The following is a 19,235-nucleotide window of genomic DNA, read 5'->3' as shown; positions in this document are numbered from 1 at the left end:
TGCTTGCTACATAGCTAGAAAGGGGCAGATTGGTCCAAGGCATTAAGGATTTATAGAACTGACAGGCGTAAAACAGACCATGGGCTTCTACCTTTGGGCAAGATACAGCAAGGGATCCTGATTAAAGGAAGCCATTTTAAACTAAAAAGAAAACTTTACCAAAAGTAGATGCATCAGCTATGTCAACCAAGTGCGGGTCCCACTCTGTATTACATCTCCTACTGATCAGTCGATTTGGGAAACATTGTTGCAGCCAGGTCAGTGTTTGGTTTGAAGTGTGAGTGGTTGCCCCGTCCATCTGGAGCCACTGCTCCTCACGAGTCACACCCACACGTCTCCCAAGTCTATTCCAGAATTATTAGTGACCCATCTGTAAATCAAAGTTTTTCCCGGGTAACAATTGAAATTGAACTTCCTTCTAGATTTTGCATGCATTTAAATGACATGGTCTGAAAATAGGTCTCTACGCAAAAGGCCCTCTGCTCAGTTTTGTCCAAGGCGTTTTCAGAAAAAGGTATTGAAAGGTTCCTATTGTTAACCCTTCCTTTCAAATAATATGAAAAATTAGATAACTAGCATTATTAATAAAAATTTACAGCCGTAGTATAGGTTGTGATCATTTTGAGTCACCCCCGGATTTTGGAAAAGGAGTAACAATTCGATTCTGATTCGCAACTCCTTCGTTACTGTCAACACAAATAGTGAATGGGGATTTTAAGTCCAAGCACCAGAGCAAAAGAAACTATTTTAAGAGGTAATTCTTATGCTTGAGCCTTTATAAAACTGATTTGTACCAACAAATGGTACAGCGAAGCGATACCACAGCCCTTTACATGCTTAGCTTTGATTTTAAACCAGAAGAGAGACTTCTTCTCTCTCAACCAATCAAAAGACAATGTGCTTACCGCCACCCAACACTAGCATCCTATATTGCAGTACTATATTGCAGTACTGCAACTGGTACTACAGAAGGATGCTGAAAAGTTGGACAGCACTTTGTTGATTGAGAGACACAGAAATGTCATTCCTACTCAACTGTGATTTGAAAATGGAAGAAGATAAACATGCCTTATCGTATAGTAAACAGCCATTTGCTGATAAGAAAGAAAAGACAATAATAGATTAAAATGTTGCCCTTCCTTTACTGTGTTGTGATCCCCCCTTATAGGCGGGTTACCCTCAGTCAAACTATTTATGAGGTAAACACACCTACCACCGTTTGTCCAGAGGGCATTCACTGGTCTAGTGGTTTAGATAACTGATCATTTCCCACTCAATGTCTCAATTCTAATTATAGTGTAATTGACTGGCGACAAGTCTATGGTGTTGTCCGTTAGTGTTGTGCTTAAGACCACACTATCTGAGACCAAGACTTGCCCGAGATCAGAATTCACAATACCAAGCAAGACCGGGTCAAGACCAAGACCGAGACAAGATGAGACAGTGACAAGACCAAGACCATAAAAATATACATTTAAACTGGTTGCCAGCCAATCGCAGGGCACAAACAACCATTCGCACTCACATTCACACCTGCGGGCAATTTAGAGTCTTCAATTAGCCTACCATGCATGTTTTTGGGATGTGGGAGGAAACCGTAGTACCCGGAGAAAACCCACGCAGGAACATGCAAACTCCACACAGGCGGGGCCAGGGATCGAACCCCGGACCTCAAAACTGTGAGGCAGACGCTCTAACCAGCCGTAACAGTTAAAGTTTAAAAAGTTAAAGAGCATTCTCTATAATTTTATTTTCCTCTTAAACAAATTTTACAGCCAAAAACTCAAAGCACAACATGCAAAAAACTCAAATCGCAGCAATTTTTTTCCAACTAAATTCTTATACTTAAAAGATGAAGATTTAAAGAAGAGCTCAGTTTCATTCGAGAAACATAAGAGATGTTTCATTTTGTGCATTTTGTGACCCCATGTCCATGGGGTCTCATTACAGTGTCCCCTCTACTAAAAATCCTCTCAACTGGTGCAGAGGATGCAGGAACTGAGAGTATTTTCAGTGCCAGTGCCAAGGTGAGAGTCATTGCGGAGGTGGTGGGGAGTTAGTAACACATGAATTAAAGGTATTTGTTGTTTTACCAAGTGCTTCTTTTTATCATGTTTATAAAGTTGAAGAATAGCATGTCAGTGATGGTCTCGACCGGTCCCAACAGAAAAGAGGAAGAGGATAAAGAATATAAAAAAATGGATAGATTGACTTTGTACTTAATAGCAACAGTGAAAATAGTAAATGGTGGATACAGGTTTTTGGAAAGTTTGTAGATAGACTGGAACCTATCCCTGTTCATCCATCCATCCATTTTCTTTACCGCTTATCCTCACTAGGGTCGCGGGCTGCTGGAACCTATCCCAGCTATCTTCGGGCGGCAGGCGGGGTACACTCTGAACCGGTCGCCAGCCAATCGCAGGGCACATAGAAACAAACAACCATTTGCATGTGTGTTATATTTTTCAGGCAACAGGTGCTTGTGAGGTAAATAATTGCCAGACATCTGAAATACTTTTAAGTACCAGTTAGGTGTTTGAGTATGTATGAATGCTTGCATGCCTGTTTATGAGTTGCCTGGCCAATTGTTATTTTCAGTGTTAAAACATTGCAAAGGGCTACTTGGAATGTTTTTTCCAGATGTGCTTTCACTGAATCTATTTTAATTTGTGTGTCTGTTTGAGAGTGTAATCACAGATGTGGGCCCGCAAAGTGCGTATGTATTATTCTGTGTATCGGTATGTGTACATACATGTGTGTTGGAGCACACTGCTGTGTGTCAATGCTCATGTTGCCTTATCTGTCAGTGTTACCTGTGTGGAATGTGCACGAAAAAGGGGGAGGATGGTCGCAGACATGTCCGGACTGGGCCTCCTCTGTCCACAGGACAAACTGGGCCTCCCGTCCTTCCAGTTACCACATGATTCTCAGTAATCCATCTCACTGGTCATAGCTGGTTATTCATCATACACATGCGATATGACCCGAGCTTTTTTCCACACTGACAGTTTGTTTGAAACCTCTACATAATTAATGTCCCAAGCAGTGCTTGATGTCATGAGAAAATGCTTCATGACAAAAGATATTTTCAGATCTCTTCTCAACTTCTCTTTCACTTCAAGATCCAAGAGAATATTACAAGAACATGTCATGAATTCAACTCCGCAAAAAGGATATATTTCGGAAATTGATTGTAGAAAAAAAAACTAAGCAAAATCAAAAAGATTACATTGGAAAGGTGAACTGCATTCTGTATTCTTCTTCATGCAATATCTATTTTTGACTGATCATATTGTGAAGAAACTGGAATTGAAAAACACTTGGAAATGGGATCAGTTGGTGGAGTTGGATTCATTTATATGGTGTGAATCAGTAGATGTCCAGTTTCCAAAACTGTCACATTACCACTTGTTGAGTATGCCTGATGTTGCAAAGTACAGTGGACCCCCGTATATATGAGGTTCGGCATTCGTGGACTCACTTTTTTGGGGGGGGCTATGCCCCATTAATCGCGGAAACCCCCCTTATTTGCAGTATTTTTTTCCTGATACCCCACTTTTTTCATGGCAGTTACTGTTTATTGAGTGTAAATTTTTTCCCAGTTTATCCCACGTGAACAGCAGGCATTGGCCCCCTTCTCAAGTTCTTATATTTTTGAAGTTTCCCCACTTTAATGTTTAAGATCATCAAACAAATGTAAATATCCGACAAATATAATCCAAGTGAATTTAAAATGCTTTTTTAAAATGGTGATTTCATTTATTAAGGAAAAATACTATTCAAAGTTACCTGGTCCTGTGTGAAAAAGTAATTACCTCCCTTGTTAAATCATGAATTAATTGTGGCTAATCACAATCTTTGGTTAATCTTCACTGATTACACCCAAGCCTGATTACCTCCAGACCTGTTCAATCAAGAAATCACTGAATATTTGATATGCAGGATTCCATGAGTTTGCTGTTATTGGGAGTATTGTTGATTTTGTCCTGTTGATAATCTGATATTTGTGAATTTTTTTTAATGAGATTGAAGACTGCCTGAAGAGAAGACTTGGGTTCCTGTAAGTAAAGAAGAATATCATCAGCATACAGATTGATTTTGTGTTCTGTCACTAGCGAGCAGATACCTTTAATATTAGGATTCTGAAGTATAGCGGTAGCAAGAGGTTCGATGAATATTGCAAATAGCATTGTCTGGTTCCTCTTTTTAAAATAAAACTTAGTGACGTAATCCTTTTTATGGTGACTGTCGCTTTCGGCAAGTTGCATAATGTTACTATCCAATGTATAAATGAGTCTCCAAAGCCAAATTTGTGAAGTACTGCAAACAGTAAAGCCCAGTTAACTTTATCGAAAACTTTCTCTGCGTCAAATGACATGATGATTGCATTTAGATATTTACGCTTTGACATGCTTATTAAATTTGACAGACATCTGACATTTTTTGTGGAACTTCTACCTTTAATGAAACCAGTCTGGTTATAGTGAATTATCGACAGGAGTAACGTTTCAAGTCTCGCTGCGAGGGCTTTTGAGATAATCTTGATATCTACATTAATCGGTGATAAGGGCTGATAATTAGCCGGGAGAGTGGGGTCGTTACCTTACTTTAGTAATAATTTAATTGAAGCTGCGTTCATAAGGCTACTTATTTGACCTTTATCGTTCATCTCCTTGACTGTTCTAAAAAATAGAGGCGCTTAGTATTGGCCTGAAATGTTTATTGAATTCGAAGGAGATTCCGTCCGGGCCAGGCGCTCGTCCCGATTGCATGTTTTTTTTTAATGCGCTATGTAATTCTGTGATGGTTCAAGGAACATCAAGACTGTCTTTAATTCCTGTATTTAATTGAGGAATGTTTAGATCCCTAATAAAAAGTTCAATTTCTTTTTGGTTTTGGTTGTTCGAAGATCCATATAAGGTGCGATAATAATTGTAAAATATTTCATTTATTTCTAGAAGGGACTGTGTCCAGTTGCTGTTTGAATCTTGAATAGCTGTAATTATTGACTTTTCTTTATTGCGCTTAAGTTGGTTCGCAAGAAACTTTCCTGATTTATTGTTGTACTCAAAGTTTGTGTATCTTAACTGTTGTTGTAGAAAACCTGCTCTTTTTGATAACGTCTAATTGATGTTTTGCCTTTTGTAGTTGGTTTCTAAGCGTATCTGTTGGATTAATTGCATATTTTTCTGCGTTTTATTTTTTCCTCAATTTTATTTTCTTATTTTTGTTCTTGTTTTTTCTCGTACGAAGAGTATGATATGATTCGACCTCTCAATACAGCTTTCCCGGTTTCCCACAGCAGATCTGGGCATATAGTTAGGGAGCCGTTGAATTTCAAAAATTCATCCCATTCCATCCTCACGAAAGAATCAAAATCCGGGTCCTTCAATAGGGACGTGTTAAAGCGCCATGTTGGTGGGGGTCCCAGACTTGACACAATTTTTAGATTGAGAGAAATTGGTGCATGGTTGCTGATGATGATGTATTTTGGAGCGTTGAGCTGCCGAATTGTTTGATAGAAAAAAATCTATTCTTGAGAAAGAGCGGTGAACTGACGAGAGCAATGTGTGTTCTCTTTTTGTATGTTTTTTCAGCCTCCATATGTCAAGACCAAAGTCGTCCATACACTGCTCAAATATATTGGGGCATTGTGGCTGATTGGTCTTTTTGAGATTTGAGCAATCTATTAGGGGATTTAGCATAAGGTTAAAGTCGCCTCCCATGATAACTGTAGAATTGGCTGACAAGTTTAACAAGTGTGAAAAGAGCATGTGAAAAAAGGCTCTTTATTAGGAGCGTGTTCATTGAGAATTGTGTAAAGTTTGTTAAATATTGTAGCCTGTATAATTATGTATCAGCTGTCTGGATCTGGTACTCTACTATTTATTTTAAAAAGTAGTCTTTTACGAACTAGTATTGAGACTCCTCTTTGTCTACTGTTATAAAGGCCGAGATAGCCTGAGTGAAATTTGAGTCAAAGAGGATTTTTTCTTCTGACTCAATAAAGTGCGTTTCTTGTAATAGGAGGTCTGTTTTAAATTTTGTGATATAATCCATAATCTTAATTCTATTTTGCCTGTGATCGAATGCCATTGACATTCCATGACACAAAAGTTAAATTTGACATATAATGGGTGCGTGTATAGTAATTTTAAATAGATTGGGTGCTATGAATTCTTTGTTCTTGTTGTTGTTGTTTTTTTACAGTTTTCGGGAGATTTTATGGATTTTATGGTATTGTGTTTACAAATGTTAGTTAGAGAAGGTGATAAAGATGCTATATTTAAGTACAGCAAAGGCCAGGGTACATAGAAGGGTAGCGAACAAACACTGAATATAGAAAACAAACATCAGTGACAAGGGGATAATATGGTGTGTGGTGGTTGTTTGTAGTGCACAAGAAGAGTTTTGAGAGACTCGTGTGTTTAGTGTGTGTGGAAACAAGCAGAGCAGGAAAACAGACAGATAGGAGTGATAATTCATACTGGTGGCATGCGTGATTCCGTTTTTTAAATTTTTTTTATTTGTCTACGCAAAAGTGGAAAGAAGGAAACAAAATACAATACGCTGTTGACGTACTTATCTAGAAGAGCCACGGCGTGACGTTGGCATCACGAAACAGTTGGCCGTCGACATATAGCTTTTCGACAGCTAGCCACCCTCGTTTGCCTTTCTCACGGTGATTTTTCATCATCGGGTACAAGATTTTACGCCTCTCGTTGATTTCCTTGGGGAACTGGTCGTTCATTCCAAACGAAGTCCCTTTCACGACCTTTTGATTTCACGAACACTTTATGCTGTAAGTGCTGCGATTGGCTGGCAACCAGTTCAGGGTGTACCTCGCCTCCTGCCCGATGATAGCTGGGATAGGCTCCAGGACGCCCGCAACCCTAGTGAGGAGAAGCGGCTCAGAAAATGGATGGATGGATGGATGGATTTATGCTGTAAGTGTTCAAACTTTGCAATGATGGGACATGGTCGGTTTCCTGGAGGAGGGCCTCCCAGTCAATGAACACGGTGAAAGGTAATCTTGTCGACTGTATCTTGCTGTATTTTGAGCGCAGACATCATGAACTTTTTAATTTGTGCATCGGGGTCTTCCGGAGCATTTTCTGGAATGCCAGAGAAAATGAGATTGTCGCGCATGCTCTGTGATTGAATTTCCAGCGTAATTTATTTCAAGATTTTATATTCCAGTCTAAGAGCTTGTAGTTCCGCTGACGTTGACATCATGTTTGAGCGCAGTGTTATCTAATCTTAGCTCTTTCACCTGTAGTTGCATGAACTCCAAGCTCTTTCTGAGTTCCGTGATCTCTTGGCGAAGCAAGTCAAGTGTAATTGACAATTTCTTGTTGATTAAGAGGCGGCACGGTGGCCGACTGGTTAGAGCGTCAGCCTCACAGTTCTGAGGACCCGGGTTCAATCCCCGGCCCCGCCTGTGTGGAGTTTGCATGTTCTCCCCGTGCCTGTGTGGGTTTTCTCCGGGCACTCCGGTTTCCTCCCACATCCCAAAAACATGCATTAATTGGAGACTCTAAATTGCCCGTAGGCATGACTGTGAGTGCGAATGGTTGTTTGTTTCTATGTGCCCTGCGATTGGCTGGCAACCAGTTCAGAGTGTACCCCGCCTCCTGCCCGATGACAGCTGGGATAGGCTCCAGCACGCCCGCGACCCTAGTGAGGAGAAGTGGCTCGGAAAATGGATGGATGGATGTTGATTAAAAGGAGGACAGTAGTCTGCGTCTCTGTCGAATCAAGTTTAATCCTCAGTCGAAGTGGAAGAATCCACCTTTTTTCTCTTCAGGGGCAGCTCAACGCAGGGGCTGGGATCCTCCATGACAGGCGAGTTGGCATTGACGTAGCAACGCGAATCTCAAGTGGCTCTCTGCAAGTTACCACTGCTAGCGAAACTGGTGAAGGAAAAGAGAAAAGAACGAAGCGAAAATCCAAAGGAAAAGGACTTGTGAACAGAGAAATTTTGTCGTGTACAATAATAGCTGCTTTTCCAAGTCTATGCAAGGGGCGCCGCCATGTTTTTCGTCTTCGGAAATCATGCAATCTCTCGCATTGTCATGGCATGCTAACTGCCTCCCGCCTACCCCCTCCCAGTTTCCCGGAAATGAAGATGTTGACTTTGGGTGAGAGGCAGGATATACTCTAGTCTCTGGACTGGTCACCAGTCAATCGCAAGGCACATATAGACAACCATTCACAATAGCATTCACACAGAGAAAATCCATGGCGCATAGGGAGAACATAGAACAAATTCCACACAGGAAAGCCACGATCCAAACCCAGAACCTCTCGACTGAGAGGCAAACGTCCTAACCACTGCTTCACCTTGTTACCTGTTATGTTTAGAGCCTTGCCTGTTATGTTGAGAGCCTTATAAAAAATATTAAAATATATATTGCAGTTAGTAATCCAATAACATTTTTAACAACTGCCAAAATGAAGTCATGATAGCAAAACAGCTGGTCAGTTCATTCCAACATCATTACATTGGTGCCTGTAACCTACTCTGTCCTTTTACACAGTGTCATCACTGTTCTGCAACACCAATCTGAGTTGCAATATGATTAAGGTAGTCAGGGTTGCTTTTTCGTTACTTCATTGTATTCTCATCTAAACATTCTAACACTCGTAACTGCTATTTTAGTTCTCATTGAAGTTCTAAAGTTATATAAAAATTGAAATGACATAACATAAATGGCAAGTTATTATTGCTGTCAAATACAGGCATATTTAGACTATAATGTCTAGTTTATGCAGATTTAAAGAATACCAGGCTATTGTACTATCAGATTGCGCAATGTTATCCTAGATATTATTTTACCAACATGCTGCTTTGCTTGTTTTTATAACAATGCCACCCAGTGTGTAAATTTCAATAGTGTTCCGGCATTCCGTAACGGAAATGCAATTTGTCGAAGCTGCTCTACTATTCTGGTAGTGCCATTTATACAAAGATACGGCGCTGCTGCTACCCCCACTGATGCCTTATCGCTGAACATTCTGTCACGCCTTTCCTTCTTGAACCCAGGCTGGAGATGGCAGTGTAAAAGGAGCTATTGTCTAGTGTTTTGACTTTTCCTTTTTTGACTCAAATGCAATGATCAAAACTGATTTCAAACTCTTCACAGCGAAACTGGTCTATATTAGGGAAGGAGAAAAAGACTGTACTGTACAATGTAGAATCAACATGCTCTGAGGTTGAGCATGTTGTTTATATTATGATTAAAACCACTAAAACACGACATATGCCCATCACTTAAAACGTTCTTAAAAAGTCACAGAAGTTTGAAAATAAGTTAAATGTGTATTTCGATGGAAAATGTTAAACCAGTATGGAATCAAGCAGAGTGACGATGCAAACCATTGGAGTTTGGAATAAGTATTGCAAAAAATCCACAAAGATGCAAAAATGCAGAGAAGTAATCCTTTGATGTGTCAAACGTTTTTGGGAAACGGATTCAGTATTGGCCAGAAGGAAATCTATACTAAAAAATTCCAATGACTATTTTAGCACTGTTGGTAAGCCCTTTCGCTTCGACAATGATTAAAGTTTTTAATGCTTAATTTTCTTACCCTATAGGTGATAATGGAGATTCTAAATCGGAAGTCAAAATCACTCCAGTACCATACAATGTACCAGATAATATCAGTGTGTGGTATTTTTGGGCACAATTCTGAGAAGACAGGGAGTAGAACCAAGGGTAGGTAGACACTATACGAATACACACACACGCACGACGAAGCAATGCAGAGACATGATGCACAATTGCCACCGTAATTATTTCTCCAGTCTCCAGGAGGGTGCCAGCAATTACCTGATACCAGGACTCTTTATCTTTTATACTGAGGGCAGGTTTTCACTTGCAGCCTCGACAAACTCTGCCCACCCCCCAACACACACACACACACACACACACACCACCCAGCCTGCCTGTCTGGAGCCTTCTGAGTCTTCTCAGGAAGGAACTGAAATTGGACTTTGGTGTTAGTATGTTTGTATGAAGCCAGAATGCAAGCAATAATTATTTGTATACTTCTTTTAAAGCATGCCATTCAATTCTTTATCTACAAATACCCAGGAAAAGCTGGGACTGCTCACACTGGGTGAAATGAAAGAATTCAATGTTTCTGACTAATCAACTTTTATCAACTCCACCAACACACAGCCTCTATTGGTGCAGTTACCTTAATTGAATTAAAGATGAAAATGAGTGATATGAGCAGTAAAAAAACTAAAAACAACTCAAATGTGCAGCACAAGGTGACAATATTTATTTTACGCTACATAAGGCCTGTTTTACAGCTGGCAGAGCTTGACTTCTGTCAGCCGACAAGGGATAATAAGGAATCTGCTCTGGAGCCACTTGAAGGCAACAGGAAGTGAGTCTCAACACAAAGCAATGATTGAAAGCAATGGCAGCTTTTAAATAGACCACATAGATAAACCACAAACAGTAATGAGAAATGTTAACCTCACTGAATCAACAAGTGTTGGGTGTTGAGTGTTTTTATTTTTCGAAGAGGAGATTAAAAAAAAAAAAACCCTACAGTACTTCTAGTTAGCAAATGACCATTTAAAATCCATCCAGTTCACACTAATGAACAGCACATTCATGAAATTCACTTAGTATGAAATGTCAATAAACTGCCAGTACGCCCTAAAGTCAATGAGCATGTCTGTATGGCGCTGAGTGTGGAGCTTGCTAGGCTTAGTGCTATCTATCCACACACACTCTTGCCTCATCTAGGTGTAAATGCCACATTTGTCTGATTTTTAAAACGTCTGAAAGTGGAAGTTTTTTAAAACAACGCATCTCTGTCATCTGACCATTCATGCACATTTGCGAAAGTAATTAAAAACGGTGAGTGGGCGGCACGGTGGACGACTGCCTAGCACATCTGCCTCACAGTTCTGAGGATTGGGGTTCAAATCCCGGCGCCGCCTGTGTGGAGTTTGCATGTTCCTGCTTGGGTTTTCTCCGGGTACTACGGTTTCCTCCCACATCCCAAAAACATTTGTGGTAGGTTGACTGAAGACTCTAAATTGCCCGTAGGTGTGAATGTGAGTGCGAATGGTTGTTTGTTCATATGTGCCCTGCGATTGGCTGGCAACCAGTTCAGGGTGTACAATAACGTGTAAGATACGTATAAGATAGCTGGGATAGGCTCCAGCACGCCCGCGACCCTAGATACGCGGTACAGAAAATGGATGGATGAATAAAAAAAAAAGTGAACTTGACATCGCTTCTCCAGGGAATTGTACATTTACTATAACTACTGAAGATCCCTTACATTGCATAACTCAAATTTTACATCCAAATATACAGTATACACACATGGATAAAATTGGTGGTACACCTCTCTTAATGAAAGAAAACCCCACAGGGGTCACAGAAATCACTTGAATCTGACAGAAGTAATAACAAATTAAAGGCGTAATGAAAATTAACCAATAAAAATCCGACTTTGCTTTTGAATTGTGGTTCAACTGAATTATTAAAAACAAACAAACAAAAAAAACACATAAAACAGGTGTGGACAAAAATGATGGTACCCTTAACTTCATATTTTGTTGCACAACCTTTTGAGGCAATCCAATCATTTTTGTTACTTTCAATGAGACTTCTGCACCTCTCAGCAGATATTTTGGCCCACTCTTCATGAGCAAACATCTTCAATTGTTTGAAGGGTGCCTTCTCGAGACAGCATGTTTCAGCTCCTTCCACAGATGTTCAAATGTTTCGTGTGGTACACACCATGTCACAACAAACAGCACAGTGATTACTTGTGACTTGTAACTTGTGACAACTGTGGGCTTTTCTTTCTTTTCATTTCATCATTTTTGTCGAGGCCTCTTTAATGAGTTTGTTTTTTAAAATAATTCTGTTGAACCACAATTCAAAAGCAATGTCTGATATTTATTGGTTAATATTCATTACATTTTAATTTATTATTACTATTGTCATATTCAAGTTATTTCTGTGACAACTGTGGGCTTTTCTTTCTTTTCATTTCATCATTTTTGTCGAGGCCTCTTTAATGAGTTTGTTTTCTAAAATAATTCTGTTGAACCACAATTCAAAAGCAATGTCTGATATTTATTGGTTAATTTTCATTACATTTAAATTTATTATTATTATTATTGTCAGATTCAAGTTATTTCTGTGACAACTGTGGGCTTTTCTTGGTACCAACAATTTTATCCACATGTGTATGCAGTGGATGCTCACGCATGGCTCGCAAATGGAAGCTTTTCAAATGGATTATTTTTGACAGTTGTTGATTATATGTGGAAAAATGCAAAGAAACTTGATCATTCTTGTATTAACATCTCTTTCGGACCAAGTGGGGAAGTAAAAAGAAAAAAGCAAGCAGAAATCAATACAAGTATCTTGGCTAAACTGTTCAGTGAAACAATCAAAACATACATTTAAATGCAATACAGTTAATACAAAATAAAAAAAATACATTGTTTCAGGAAAGTGGCAAATTATTTTTTTAAAGGCTTAAGTAAAGTTTTTAAAGATGTAAATGTCATATTCTAAAGATTACAGTTGAGAACCACATTAACTTACTGTAATATCTAACTGATCCTTTGAGGTGACTATCCATGCAATCATTTTTGTGTTGTGCCGTGTTGCAGTTGTAAGGTATTGGTAACGCAAAACCCCACAAAAACTTAAGCTCCGACCTCAATCCCCCCCATTGTGTTTGTGGTACGAAGGAAGAGTGTTTGTGTTCAACAGAGGAAAGGGACACCATTGCCATACAAAGGCAAGTGTCAAAGATCATTCAGGCCTGAGAAATGTGAAAAAAGGTGAGAGAAAAGATACAGTATATACAGTAGATCTATTGCAGTTTAAGTTTAAAGTGTGTGTTTGTGGAAAGGCATGTATTTGTATTTCATTTTTATTTTTATTAAGTTGAAATTCAAATATAATGAATCACAGTTCATAAGAAATGCCCTTCAGCAAGTCCAATATCTTCGTTCCTTCCATTGAGTTAAAGGAAACCAAGTCAAATTGACTCATCAACTCACATTTCCGAGGTCTTGATTAATAATAACAAAGGAAGCAGTGAACAACAGCAACATTGCAGTCACACCTGTCAGTTGGAATGGGCTGATCAAAAAAGGTTGAAAGAACTATTAACAATTAGAGGTTTGGGCTGCATCATTAATGTTTCTGTACTTCATAGGGTCTCAATGGAGGATGAGACAACCAATCTGATCCTGACTTCCACCTACTGTAAATACTGCACTAGGTTGATATAAAAACTGACTCTGACATTTCATTGTTGATTGCAGTTGACAGAAGACATACATCCGCTTTTATGTTTGTTAAATCCTAATTCTTTATTTCCATTACTGACAAATTAAACTCTTTGTACTTGCAGCCTTGAAGAGATCCTTTGACATTGAAGATGTGGATGACATACCATCCTTCTCCTCGGCATCCACTGCCTCCTCCCCTGTCTCTCCTTCGTCCTCCCATTTCTTCCACAGCCATAACAAAGCCAGTGAGGGTAGGGTTGGAGGAGAATCCCCTTCTTCATCTTTTAAAAACATCAACAACCTAGGCTCTGCAGGGTACCAGACCTGTATCAGCCAAAGTTCCAATCCCAGTCCAGTCCTCAGGTCACGCACAGTGGTCAGCAGTCTGTCCTTCAATCGGGGAACTATGAACAAGCCAGCCGCTTATAACAACAACTCCTCTGTGACTCGAGCTGCATCTTTTCAAAGCAGGGTGAACCCCAACAATGGGTTCTCCATATTGCGTGGACCAGGAAGTGACAATGACAGCCTTCATAGCTCCTCTTCCAGCCTTGAGTACTCTGGAGTGGGTGGAGGTTCACTTCATCCTAACAAGCTGACATCATATTCCAGTCCTCCACCCCTTGGTGAGTACCACCAAGCCCAGCCTCAGCTCTCAGAACAGCAGGTACAAGCAGGTGCTAAATTGGGAAACAACCACAACTTGACAAAGTTCTCCTCTCATGGGACTGTTTTCCAGTCTGCATTGGACCAGGGAATAGGATTGGTGTTGGAGTCACCAGATCCTCAAGGGATTAATCACGGCTCCATGCCCAGCCTAGATATTCAAATCTGTGACGGAGGAGGTGGCATACTAGGTGTGCAGAGAGGTGGAGACCAAGTTTCTCCTGGCTTGAGGTATATCAGTGCTAATGCTACCTGTAATGCCCGGCTTCAAAATGCCAATTCCCTTAAAGTTGACGGTAGCTGTGGCCCCAACAATCATTCTTCAGGCCACCAGACTACCCAGGCCAAGGCTAAAGAGACTCCACGTCTCAGGAAGTTTCCCTTGGACCTTGATAGCTGGGTGAGCACCAACTCCATTTCTTCCCCTGCTAAGGTTCTCAGACGGCCCATCAGCCCCAATCCTCCAAAGCCTCCTCCGAGAAGCACAGGGAGCCTTCACCATCACACCAACTCCCCATACACTTCGGCAAGTCTATCAGCTTCCCTCAGCAGCCTTGACAGTTACTCCGATACACTGCCTCTCTCCCTTCACCATCCCCTTTTGCCTTTCTCAAGTCATTCAACTGCAGGCTCCATTCCTGTTCCAGAGGTGAGCTGCTCACCAGTACCCCTTTCTCCAGCCCAGATTTTGCAGTTGGGAACCCTTTCCAGGCCACAAGTTGTGCAAGTAAACCCTGTCCCTCCCAACTCTTTTAGTCCTTCCAGCCCCAGCGCAACTAGCTCTTTGGAAGATTGCCCCAGTGATGTCGGAGATAGTGTAGGCTCAATCTTACAGAGGATTGCCTCCTTCTCCCGGCCTGTCATCCTACCTTCCACAGTTCCGAATAATGGAGCTCCGTCCTCTGAACTGGGCTGTCCTGCAGAGACCACACTTACGCCAACAAGGGGACATGGCAAAAAGAAAGACAAAGGTAATGATAATATAATAATACAAATGTCCTTATCATAGCAGCTAAACTAATTATTATTATTATTATTATTATTTGTAGTAGTAGTAGTAGTAATAATTCGTTTTGTGTCTAGAATTTCAAATGAATGTTTACCCATTTTCAAAGCCTGATACTGCAAGGGTTCTTCTTTGGTCCAATCTTGCAATTAACAATCAAAGTATTCAAGAGTAAGACAGTGGTGAAATCTAAACAACTGTGTTAGGACCCTACACTAAATACCTGAACGGCCATACACATATACCCATACAAATATACTACACGGTTTTGGCAGTTTTATCTGCGTGTGTGTTTGTTTTTGTGTGAGTAGGTGGCTGGGTGTGAGTAATAAGGTCTGTTTAACAAATGATGACAGGGGACTTTCCTCATGTCAACTCAGGAAAACAAGACAAGGTTAGCAGATGAGTTGGTAACCACACCCATTGTAATGGTTTCCTGCTCCACTGAGCTATAGTACTATATATATATACACACTTAGTCACACACATGTATACACGTCCAGTAAAACACATGTGTTTCAGTGTTTACCTTAGTATGCTGAGAAGGACGAAGTCAGCAGGTGGCTGTTTCTAGATTTTTTTTTTCAGACAACACGCAAACATATTTTAAGCATGATGTCTCTTCCTCTTTGAGCATGTATGATATTTTTAACAGCTAAAGATATTATAGTTCACGACCTCTTTGCCTTGGGCTTCTACTTCCCTCTGATAACAAAGTGAGCACAAGTCAACAATTATGTCTAAAGTTCACCACCCTTCAAGATGTTTGCCACAAGGTTTATTGAGCTGTCGAACCAATACATTTGGAGAAGAAATATTAGGTTGTAAATTACATATTCAGCTATTAAACATGACTTGATGAATATATATAGTACCTCATATGACTTGCCCTTTAGCAGAAATGAGACATTGGTTTATTGGTTCTTGTCCTTTCATTTAAACAAGAGAAACCTTGCATGTTTACGTGAGTCTTGTAAGGATTCCAAAACATGGCTGGGTGTCTTAACAAACAGGATGCATGTGTTTAAACTCACCTGTCTGGAGTTTCCCTCTACTTCAAACTCAACAGGGTATGACACCAATCCCTCTGAAATGAAAGACAGATGAAAAATGGTATATGAAGCGGGATTATATCATCCTCTTCATCGCATATACAGTACCTTAAGCAATGTATGATGCTGATGGTGGTGACACAGTGGGGCATATGGTTAGTGTGTTTGCCAAACTGTCAGAGGTTATGAGTTTGAATCTCTGACCTTTTCTTGTGGAGTTTGCGTGTTCTCCATGTCCTCTGTTTTCAGAACTAGCATTTGGCAAGTTTCCTCCCTGTCGCTGGTTATTGTCAGGATGATTTTGGGATGTGCAGTTCATTAGAGTTCACAAATATATATGTTGTGGATCGCTGACTTTGGGTGTGAGTGTTGTCTTGATTGGTCACGTCCTGTCAAGAGAGTCCTAATAGTTGGACTGCCATTTGCTTACTTATCTTTTATTGTAACAATGGGAGTCTCCTTTTGGTTGTGTTACTGTGATTTTTACACAACATTCCTGCATTTTGCAGCAGCACTTTCATCAGTATGTACTCTTCTGTGCTTTCATCGGTGCTCAGACTGTAAATAACAGACTAATGTTTTGTAATGGTCCACACTGTGAATTATGGTTTTGCTATTCTTAGTCCTTTGCTTAGATGGTTTGTTTCCATTAAAACATCAAAACAAAAAAAGTGGCCCCGGGGCCCTTCCTCTTTTCTCATCCTCTGCTCTAAAGCAACACAAAGAGGAAAAGACAAGCTAGATGGAAAAAACAAGAGAGCACAAAGAATGAAAACAAATCTTGAACCATTTGCTGAACATCAGACTTTTGTGCCGTGTGTGTTTTAAATTACAAAATACCAGAGATGCGATCAAGTCACCCATGTGAAAGTCTCAAGAAAGTCTCAAGTCTTAACCTTCAAGTTTCAAGAAAGTTCCAAGTTACTTTGACTTGGGCAAGTCAAGTTACAGGTTATCACATGTCAAGTCCTGTGATCTGTCAAGTCCTAAGTCAAGCACCTTATTACTGCAGTCTTACATGCAGTTTCTGGTGTTCATAAAGAGAAAAAAGAAGACCAATGAGGTCAAATATTCGCATTACTGGCCAATTCATCAAACGTGTATATGCATGTATAATGCGACTCAATGTAATGCGCTCCAATTCAACATAATCTCATAACACAACTTTGATAATCATCATGCAGCTTAATACATATCTGCATGTCAATCAAAAACTGTTTTACACCTCAAGTAACTTCAGCTTGTTAAAAATGTTTTAAAGCAAGACTACAACATTTGTCTGTTTAGAGAATATCGCAAAAGGTCTTTGGCTTTTCCAAGTTGTTGCATTTGCAAAATATGAGATTTGAAAGGGTCTTGTCTGCAAGCCAGGCACAATGTGGCCTCAGACCCTCTCTGCCTGGGTGCTTGATTCTGGCACTGCAAGTGCTCTCATTGCAACTAGGTAAATCAGTTTTGTATTGTATTGTGTTTGTTTGTTGCATGAGAACATCTTTTATTGGGTTTGCATGATAATTTAGGTTGGAAATGCCCAAAATGTGCTCTTTTCAAGCTATTTTAGTTGTTTTTTTTCCACCTGGCATTAGAGACCGTCAGATTTCTCTTTATTATGCGACATGTAAATGAGCATTGCTTTGATTGTATTAGTTATCTTCCCCAATTTAAATATGGAAAACAGCTTGGCTGCCATTCATAGAGACATAGAACCTTCTGTTTCCCTCTGCGGTCTGTTTGCTTATCTTGTGCCTTCTTGACCAGGGATTCAATCTCCCATCCTACTGCTGCCACGAAACAAGTAGGCTTCTGGGTCCTCGCTGGTCTTCTGGGCAGAGAATTGGCGAGACAGGGCATCTGATTTGGCGAGACAGGGCATCTGATTTGACGTTTCGGACCCTAAAAAGGAGGACAAAGTAAAGTAAAAAACAAGTGCCCACCTGGCTTGCCTCGGGTTTAATCTCCTTGCAGATGTGAGGTACTCCAGGTTCTTGTGGTCAGTCCACACCACAAATGTTTGCGCGGCTCCCTCCAGTAGGTGGCGTCATTCCTCCAAAGCCAGTTTCACCGGCAAGAGTTCCCGGTCGCCAATGCTGTAGTTGTGCTCAGCAGGAGAGAGTCTGCAGGAAAAGAAGGCGCACGGGTGCAATTTACTGTCCCCGGGCTGTTGTTGGGACAGCACGGCGCCCACTCCCACCTCGGAGACGTCGACCTCCACAATGAACTGACGAGACGGATCTGGGTGAACAGGGGCAGAGGCAAAGTGACACTTGAGGTCCTTGAAGGCGGAGTCTGCATCATCTGACCAGCAGAATGGAACAACAGTGGAGGTGAGAGGAGTGAGCGGGGCCGCGATACGACTGTACCCTTTGATGAACCTCCGATAGAAGTTGGAAAACCCCAGGAAACATTGCAACTGTTTGGCGTCACCCGGTCTTGGCCACTCAGTGACAGCCGTCACTATGGATGGGTCCATTCGCAGCTCTCCCATGGCGATGATATCACTGAGGAATGTGGTTTCTGGGACATTAAACTCACATTTTCAGCCTTCACAAAAAGTTTATTCTCCAGTAGCCTCTGGAGCACCAGTTGCACATGCTGTTTGTGTTCTGAGAGGGACTGCGAAAAAAATCAAGATATAATCAAGGTAGACAAACACAAATGTATTTATCATGTCCTGGAGGACATCATTAAAGAGATTCTGGAAAACTGTGGGGGCGTTGGTTAATCCAAAAGGCATCACAATTTATTCAAAGTGGCCAAATGGGGTATTGAAGGCAGTCTTCCATTCATCCCCTCTCGGATGTGAACAAGGTGGTAAGCATTGCGTAGATTGAGTTTGGAAAAAATGCTTGCATCATGGAGCGGGGTGAAAGCCGACTCGATCAACAGAAGGGGGTACTTGTTCTTACAATAATGTTATCAAGCCACCTGTAATCAATGTATGGTCTTAACATGGCATCTTTTTCTTATCCACAAAGAAAAAACCCGCACCCACTGGGAAGGGAGATGGTCTTATAATACCTGTAGCCAAAGATTCAGAGATGTATTTCTCCATAGCTTCTCTCTCCAGTTGTGAGATGTTATAGAGCCGTCCCCTAGGCAGAGTGGCTCCTGGCAAGAGATCGATGGCACAATCATAAGGGCTGTGGGGAGGGAGGGCCACGGTTTTATCTTTGCTGAAAACTTGGCCAAGGTCATTATAGCACTCAAACACAGAGGTAAG

General features: G+C 40.8%; 1 protein-coding gene across 2 annotated transcripts in view; it reads left to right on the top strand.

Moving 5' to 3' along the window:
- septin12 (septin 12) overlaps window positions 1-19,235 on the top strand; it is a 109,522-nt gene that overhangs the window by 10,497 nt on the left and 79,790 nt on the right. Inside the window, exon 2 of one of the 2 annotated variants that reach the window (XM_061749152.1) lies at window positions 13,414-14,928. The exons of the other annotated variant lie outside the window; for it this stretch is intronic. Within the exon in view, the coding sequence (XP_061605136.1) occupies window positions 13,414-14,928 (1,515 nt within the window). The remainder of the gene's footprint in view (window positions 1-13,413; window positions 14,929-19,235) is intronic. 2 annotated transcript variants of the gene reach the window in all.

Source organism: Phyllopteryx taeniolatus, chromosome 16 (assembly GCF_024500385.1).
Source record: "Phyllopteryx taeniolatus isolate TA_2022b chromosome 16, UOR_Ptae_1.2, whole genome shotgun sequence".
Classification (NCBI taxonomy): Eukaryota; Metazoa; Chordata; class Actinopteri; order Syngnathiformes; family Syngnathidae; genus Phyllopteryx; species Phyllopteryx taeniolatus.
The sequence above is the reverse complement of the archived record's forward strand: the minus strand, read 5'-3'. Positions and strand labels throughout refer to the sequence as shown.